Here is a 9148-nt window from a genome sequence, read left to right on the forward strand (position 1 = left end):
ACATGAGAACTCTCTGTCCCATTCTTTATTTGATTAGTTAGAGCCGGACTTATATTTTGAGATATGCGAAGTGGAAACTATTAAATATGTATGGCTGGTGTGATGTTTGGATACGTTTGAGACGGTATAGCCTGACGGTAGAGTCTGTGTTTCTTCCAGACTTTTTTCTCCGGGGGGGGGGGGGTTGCACTTGATATTTTCGGGGGAGGGGGGGCGGTTTACATTTTCCGGGGGGGGGGGTGCGGACAGTGGAAAAGTATATATTTTCTATATAAATTCATTTCGTTTGGGGGGGGGGGAAGGCCGAAGAGATGCCTGGAAGAAACCCTGCGTAGAGCGCAGGATTGCTAAACCGTATGTCTCGAGTTCGAATCCTGGTTGGTTCAAATCAGTAATCAGTTGAATGTTCCTGAGTCCACCCAGCTATGATGGGTACCTAACTCACGTTAGGGAAAGTAACGGCAGCTGGGCATAGCGCTGACCACAATATCACTTCATATGCCGAGATCACAGAAACAGATGAACTTTTTTTTTTACTTGCCCCATAGACTTTAAGATTCGTAAAGGGAACTTTACTTATATTTGGATAAGGATTTAAGGTTTGGTTTTATTTGAGTTAAAACTGAAAGTCTCAAAAAATTTAGATTTTATTTTCTGATTTAAAATTATATTAAATTGATCTAAATATTGAGAACATTACTTTAGATGTTAAACTAGATCTACATGCACGATCCACATTTCTATTATGCTTATAACTTAAGAGAAAGAGTTGCTAGGCAAATATATACGTTTGTGTTTTGATAAGCTTCGTACTAATATAGAGGCTAAATCCAAAGAAAGTAGTATATGATAGTTAAAACTGTGTTTAGCATCAGTAAACTGTTTTAGAAATTAAGTTTCCAAATGTTTGATTCGTCATCTATTTTCAATATTGTTTTCATTCAACAGATAATTTGTTTCGAGGGCATATGCCACCCTGCCTGGCACGAGAATTACATCCGGGGCATATCTGATAAACGTCCCGTGGACTCCTTTGATTGGCGGGACGGTCGCTCGTTCCATTTCACCGTCCCTAAACCTCCTGGTACTTTGACGTCACCGGAAAATATCCGAAACGGAAAAGACATTTTCGCGGAGATGGGCCGCTTTATATTGGAGAAAAGTGGACGGACAGATTTATTAAAGCCGTAAAAAATAGACTAAGTAATTTGATAAACATTGGCTAACAGATTCAATGAAACAGAAAAAAAAATCAGAATTGGTGCAACAGATTTAGAAGGACGGAGTTCCTGAAACTGAAAAAAAAAATTGGAAATAGAGATTTGCTCAATCAGAGTGAAGTTGAAGTACACAGACAGCGAAAATAGGGAACGAACAGATGTGTTTAGAAAAGTAAAGCATGCATCCTCTAACGTAAGGCTGTATTGCTTGCCAGACCATAAGTGCTGTTATTTAAAATTTGCTTCATGTAAAGTGAATGACACAGCGGTAAAAAGTTAATACCGCGGACAGAAAGGAAATAAAAAATCATTTTAGAGGGGGGGGGGGGTCGGGGGAGAGAAAGCTAAGGGTAAGTGCGTTTCGTGTGTACAATTAAACTGGTGAATTGAATGTAGCAAGCTAGAGATAACCATAGAGGACAACGCGGGGGGGGGGGGGAGTGGGGTGGGTGGCGGATTATGGACGACCGTTTAAAACATGTATTTGACTTCGCAGGACTATTAGTTAAGTAGGACAACAACTAGAGTTATTAATATCCTGGGGAGGTGCATATTAGTTCAGATCTTTGGGCCCATATTTCGTGGGAGGAGCAATAAGGAAGGGCACATAATGTGTAAAAGAGTATAAATACTTGCTAGGCCAAGGCGTAGTAAAATATATTGGGTATGAAAAAAATAATCGTATCACTTTAATTAAAATGAAAAAAAAAACTCATTTAACGAAAACAAAAGGTAAATCTAAATAATAATAATAATAATAATAATAATAATAATAATAATAATAATAATAATGATGATGATGATGATGATGATGATGATGATGATGATGATGATGATGATGATGATGTTGATGATGATGATGATGATGATGATGATGATGATGATGATGATGATGATGATGTTGATGATGATGATGATGATGATGATGATGATGATGATGATGATGATGATGATGATGATGATGATGATGATGATGATGATGATGATGATGATGATGATGATAATAATAATAATAATAATAATTTATTAGATATTTTTTTAATTAAAAAAAAATCTCTTTTTTAAAAAACAGTCTGTGCTAGAACCTCATGATCTAAATCTGACTTTAACCTCCCCATTAACCACAAAAAAAACAACGAAGACGAGGCTCCTCTCTGTTTAATAACATACCGCTTAAAACAAAATCCACTGCATATAAGATGGGTGTTTAGCCGCTCCCTATAAGGACTTGTAGCAGTGTGTTCGTATTTTGGTACAACGATCAACTTTCAACACTAACTATTGTTATACCACGCTTGATATTACAATATAAAAACTCAAATCTGCCATTTTTGATGTTTTTTGTAAACTCATGACCTAGCCTTTAGTTAAAGAATTGTTGATCTAAACCAGGGGTCTCCAAACTACGGCCCGCGGGTCGTATGCGGCCTGCGAGGTCCTCTCATCCGGCCCGCGGAGATCTTTTTGTCCACGGAAAAAAAAACGTTTGTTTGTGATGGCTGAGGAACATTGCCCAGAAAAATTAAAGACATTCCTGGGAGAAACTGGCCCCCGAACTGAAAATTGATAGTTCATGCGGCCCTCGGACTGAAAATTTTGGAGACCCCTGATCTAAACAATAGCTGACTTTATTTGATAGACAGTCGACCTTGTCCTACCACGGGCTGGGGCGGGGGTAGGAGATTAAAAACAACAACCGGTTTTTTAGATTTATCTACCGTAAAAAAAATTTCCATTATCGACAGGGCGTGCAATTTTTGTTCAGGCCCTCGGGGTAATACATTGTTAGCAAAAATAGTTTCGACGACGAAATATACATTCAAAAGATTAAGTTTTTTTTTTTTTAAAGATGTATAGAGATTTAAATCTAAGATAAGTTATTTTTTTAAAACCATGTAATGTTTAAATATATTTTTTTCTGAACTGTAATCATTATGGAGAGCACTAAATCATGCGGCTGCTCGAACAGTGGATACAAAAAAAATATACTATTATGTATATATATATATATATATATATATATATATATATATACATATAAATTAATGTAGAGAGAGGGGAAATCAGAATCTCGAGTCGCAAACAGTTAAACTGAATGTCTGCACCTGTGATTTAATTATACAGTATTTCATTCAATGTCCATGTTTAAAACTTCAAAAGCACATTTCTATATCAATGACTGCTTATAATGTAAATTCCATGATTTTATAGAATTTAGACGTCGTTAAATTCATGAAGACATGTTTGATTGTTTGATATTCAAATATCGGTGTTTTAAAGAAAGTTGTTTTGATATACCCAAACACTAGCGTGGCTTCTACATTATTTCATCCACTTTTTGTATTTTGGTCTATTCGCCATGGTGGCACGGCGTGGCCAAGCGGTAGAGCGCTAGACTGCTAACCCGAAAGTCTCAAGTTCGATTCCGGGTTCATGTCAGTAGAACGTCCATGAGTCCGCCCAGCTCTTATGGGTACCTAACTCACGTTAGGAAAAGTAAAGACAGCTGGGCATAGTGCTGACCACACTATCACCTCACATCGAGGTCACAGAAACAGGTGAACTCTACTTCACCTGCCTCACAAGTTTAACAGGGAACTTTACTATTCGCCAAGTCTGGATACTTTAAGATCGAGCTTTGTTGTAAGCAATAATGGAAACTCTACTGTCCACCATCAGTCCGCTCTATTTCGAGAGAATTTTTAAGTGCCTTCTCGCCTAAGCGAGTCTCTGCTTAGATAAAGTTCTATGGCTGAACTACAGTGCTTCGAATCCTGAATGCCGGGGAGTGAGAGGGGCTTGTTTGTATCTCTCCACTGATATTGTTGCGTACTTTTCGTGTAACATTTGATTCATGCATTACAAATCTATAGCATATAATTATTTGATTAGTTACTTTTTTTTTAATTTTTGCACCCTCATTGGAATGAACACTCTAGAGCGATGGAAAATGAAATATGTAAAATAGTTTTATTAAAATTATAAAAATATGTTTAGCTTTAAAACTGGATTGCTTATCCTAAAGATCTCAACTACGGGCTACTAAATACAAGTGAGAGTTAGAGTATCGTTATCACCATCTTTCATGGGGTCTGATACGTTGACAAGGAACGCCATTTTGAATAATGTGTGAATAATGTGTGAATAATGTTTGAATTATTAAAGCATAGGACTAAGTTCTCTTTTCGAACTTAACGGTCCATGGGGCAAGTGAAGTAGAGTTCACCTTTTAGGCATTACACTACATATTTTAAAAAATCTACAACTTACTTTTTTAATCAGTTTTTTTCTCTCTATTTTTCTAATATACTCATTATTGTTTTAAAACTTTGTAAACGAGCTTCAAACGTCTTGCTTTATCTTCTTCTTCTTCTTCGTTCTTAATTTTTAGTGTTGGGAGGGATCGAGCCTTATCTGCAAGAGGGTTTGAACTCGAGACTTTTTTTTAATCAACCATGAGCTTTGCCGACTCGACCATGCTTCCATCACAATTAAGGATTACGTGTCAACTGGTTATGCGCCATTGACTCCGATTTCAGCCTGCTTTTCTTTTTGGATTTGCTTCCATAGCCTTTGTTCAACCAAGAACAAACTACAAGGCAGCAGTTGTTTAATTTTGGAGTTGTCTCTCCTAGAAGAGTGGCTGTCCCCAGATAACGAGCCTCATCTGCCCGAGGGTTCGAACTCGAGACTCTTCGGTTTAGCAACCATGAGCTTTACCGACTTGACCACGCCGACCAAATCACATTCTGTACCGACCAACAGTAAATTATAGCCGAAAATTAAAATTAAGATTGACACCTAGGTAAAATAAAGAAAGAAAACTATTTTTTTTTAAATCGTCAACTTGTATTAGAAGTTCTTGTTTAAAAAAAAATGTCCTAAATGCCTTGTGATTTTGTATGTTTGTACAATCTATATCCTAAATGTCATATGATTTAGTATATTCGTACAATCAAGGCTAAATCTTAAATGTCTAATGGTTTAGTATGTTCGAATGATCTATATCCTATATGTCACATGATTAGTGTATTCGGAAGATCTATATTGTAAATGTCAAATGGTTTATTATGTTCCTACGATCTATATCCTAAATGTCATATGATTTAGTATGTTCATACGATCTATATCTTAAATGACATACGGTTTAGTATGTTCCTACGATATTGGATTTAGTATGTTCGTACGATATTTATCCAAAATGTCATACGGTTTAGTAGGTTCCTACGTTATTTATCCAAAATGTCATAGGATTTAGTATGTTCATACGATCTATATCTTAAATGACATACGGTTTAGTATGTTCCTACGATATTGGATTTAGTATGTTCGTACGATATTTATCCAAAATGTCATACGGTTTAGTAGGTTCCTACGTTATTTATCCAAAATGTCATAGGATTTAGTATGTTCATACGATCTATATCTTAAATGACATACGGTTTAGTGGGTTCGTTTAATCTACATTCGAAAGCTCTGGTTAACAGCACACATGCACTTTGTTTGAATACTGCTATTAGTTGTTTATACAATACAACGATGTAGCTAAAGAAGAGACCAAAGAATCTCATTCAAGTGAAGCAGAAACGATCGTTTAGCAGATTACTCTAAGTCACCGAAGCGTGGAGTTAAAAGCACAAGATGGGGGCTAGGGGGTGGATGTATAGAGTACATACAATCACAGCTTGCTCGCGACAGGAGGAGGGGTGATTCAAATAGGAGGAAATGAAAGATACGCAAAACAGATACGTCAGAATTCAAATGAAATTCTGCATACAATTCAACATGTATTATTGGAACAACAACAAAATAAAGTTTAAAAAAAAAACGTCTTACAAACTGGTGTTGATGTTGCTGTAGAACGATGGTAATGATATGACGACCAAAATTTGTATGTCGCGCGTTATATATATATATATATATATATATATATATATATATATATATATATATATATATATATATATATATATAGGCCTATATATATTAATATATATATATATATATATATATATATATATATATATATAAATATTTATTTATATATATATATATATATATATATATATATATATATATATATATATATATATATATTTATTTATATATATTTATATATATATATATATAATGTGTGTGTGTGTGTGCGTTTGTGTGTGTGTGTGCAATACTTATAGCAATGCAAATATCCATTCATCCCCAGCCAGAAAATAAACATTTTACCTAACAAATTTAAATTTTCATTTTTAACTTAATTATTCCTTTCTAAAGTTAGGGGCTATTACCACATAGCTGAGGTGAGTAGTTGATCTGAATCCTGATCGCCAATAATTCATTTCTCACATACCATATGCTTTTTTTTTATGTACGACCACCTCGCAGATAAGTGTTGTTTTTTAAGTTGCTGGTGTACTTCGGGTTTTAGGAGAGGGTCATTGATGCACCACATGCGTCATGCTCTGATTAGAATGTGGAACATATTTGTCTACCCAGACTTTAAAGTGCAGCGGAGATTTGTTGGGGTCCCACAGGATTTAGTCATGGTAAGCACCTCAGGTATCGATAAGTGAGGTCACTTATATTTTTACTTGATAAAAAGTAAAGTTTCCCTTTCAAACCTGACGGTCTATACGGCAAGTGAAGTAGAGTTCACTTGTCACCTCGGCATATGAAGTGATAGCATGGTCAGCAGTACGCACAGCCGCCTTTACTTTCCCTAACATGAGTTAGGTACCCATCAGAGTTGGGTGGACTCAGGGACGGTCTACTAACTTGAACACGGATTCGAACTCGAGACTTACGGGTTAGCAGTCTAGCTCTCTACCGCTAGACCACTCCGTCCCGACTTTTACTGAATGAGTAATTTAAAAATCGACACCGATTTTTTAACAGTACTTCATTGTTAAATTGTATTTTTAATCCTAAACTGTCCACAACTTCAAATGTTATTGTGTTGATTTTAAATTACTTTATCATAACAATTTTTGCAAGCAATGCGGTACATTTATCTTCGAGTGAAACATTTAATTTTAGTTTTAATTTGAGTTTACTTTTTCCGGTATAGTAACCGTTAACACACACACACAAAATTACATTTAAATCAATTAAATAAAAAGGTGGTATACTTAATTCTGCGAAATTAATTAACGTGTTAGTAATTTTTTCGTCATATCCCAGTTTATTGTTTTTAACTACAAGGGAGACAACTTACTTTTCGAATTAAAGGGACCTTAATACTGTTTTAATAGAAGAAAAACATATTGAACACTTGTTTTTTTAACTGAATAAAAAATTATAAAATTAATCTACATGCTTTTTAGTTGCACTTATGTTTTAAAATACAAAAAAGTATTATTTTTCCTAATTTCTTATTAAAAATTAAAACAATAGCTGTTTAGTACTGTATTCGTAGAGTTAAAATTGTTTACACGAATGATGGTATTAACTTTGCTCTACTGACAAACAAATAGCCTCGGATTTAATTAATTTTAAATTAAGGAAAGAAATAAAAATTAATTTTAATTGTTACTAGACTACCCGACATCCGTTGGATAACTGTGGGTTTCGGGGGTCATCCCATTTTGGCGCCCCCTAAGGTCGGCGCCCGGAGACATATGTCCCCCCCCCCCGCTACTGCAGTGTCACGTATCGTCACAAAAAACAGACCCCACATTCGAAAATATGTTTTTTTATCTTTTAAAAACACCGAAAAAAACGATTTCGAACTATCCCTTCATATACTGACTTCACAGGTGACCTACTCAACTCTACTTCACCTGCCCAGTGTCCCGCCAAGTCTCAGACAACATGTTTTTATCGTTTAAAAAACTATTCCAGCCGAGCATGTCTCTGACCACACTATCCTTTCATATGCTTAGGACAAAGAAACAGATGAACTCTACTTCACCTGCCCTGTATCCTGCCAAGTTCAGATAGGCGACGTTATCATTCACATCTAAAAAAAAATTGAAAAAAAAAAATATCATTGTTGTATTGGTCGAGAACCTGTGCCACCCGCATGAGAGCCGATTACACTACCAACTTAGCTATTTACGCTTAACGTCACAAGTGAATTTTTATACTATAATTTGATACTTTGAGTCTCCTTATGCAACTTGATTTACGCGCATAGATCTAGATCTAAGTCTAGTAGTAGCAACTTTCAAATTAAATTTTATCTTAAATTAGCCAAACAAAGATTTATATAAAATAAAGAAGGTCTGAAATTATCTAGATCTAGATAGAATTATCTAGATCTAGATTCTACGACTCGTTTGCTTAAGTCTTAAGTTTAGTTTTTCTTGCTAGATCTAGAATCTAGATCTAATCATTAGCTAATAGCTACGCTAATAGGCCCTGGAGCGAGCATCTCAAAATTACCATATTCCAAACAAAGATTTATATAAAATAATAAAGGTCTAAAATAGTTTAGTATATAGAAAATCATTATTATCTAAATCTAGATAGAATTATTTATATTTTAGATCTACGACTGAGCTATATTTAGAATTTACGTTTATAATTTAGCAAAATTACCGGTATCGAAGCCGCGTATGAATCTTAAGCTACGCTAATAGGCCCTGGAGCGAGCATCTCAAAATTACCATATTCCAAACAAAGATTTATACAAAAAAATAATGGTCTAAATTAATATTTTAGTATATAGAAACTCATTATTATCTATATCTAGATAGAATTATCTATATTCTAGATCTACGACTGGTTTGCGTAAGTCTCGTTTTTTTTTTTGGATTGTATTTATAACTAATAAATCTTTGATTTGACCTAGATTCTAGATCTAGATCCAGATCTATAAATAACTTTCTTGGACAGATTGTAGATCTAGAGAAATTTATCGTAAAACTAAATGATAAAGACAGTTGAAAATTGATATTAGTTTTGGAACGTAATAAATACAGCAAACGGAC

At 34.8% G+C, this 9148-nt stretch overlaps 1 protein-coding gene across 1 annotated transcript in view; it reads left to right on the plus strand.

Moving 5' to 3' along the window:
* LOC131930094 (uncharacterized) overlaps positions 1-1530 on the plus strand; it is a 15035-nt gene extending 13505 nt beyond the window's left edge. Inside the window, exon 5 of the mRNA XM_059286455.1 lies at positions 949-1530. Coding sequence (XP_059142438.1) covers positions 949-1191 — 243 coding nt within the window. The 3' untranslated portion in view covers positions 1192-1530. The remainder of the gene's footprint in view (positions 1-948) is intronic.
* The last annotated feature ends 7618 nt before the right edge of the window (positions 1531-9148 follow it).

Source organism: Physella acuta, unplaced genomic scaffold (genome assembly GCF_028476545.2).
Source record: "Physella acuta isolate Inbredline_101_S28 unplaced genomic scaffold, ASM2847654v3 ptg001716l, whole genome shotgun sequence".
Classification (NCBI taxonomy): domain Eukaryota; kingdom Metazoa; phylum Mollusca; class Gastropoda; family Physidae; genus Physella; species Physella acuta.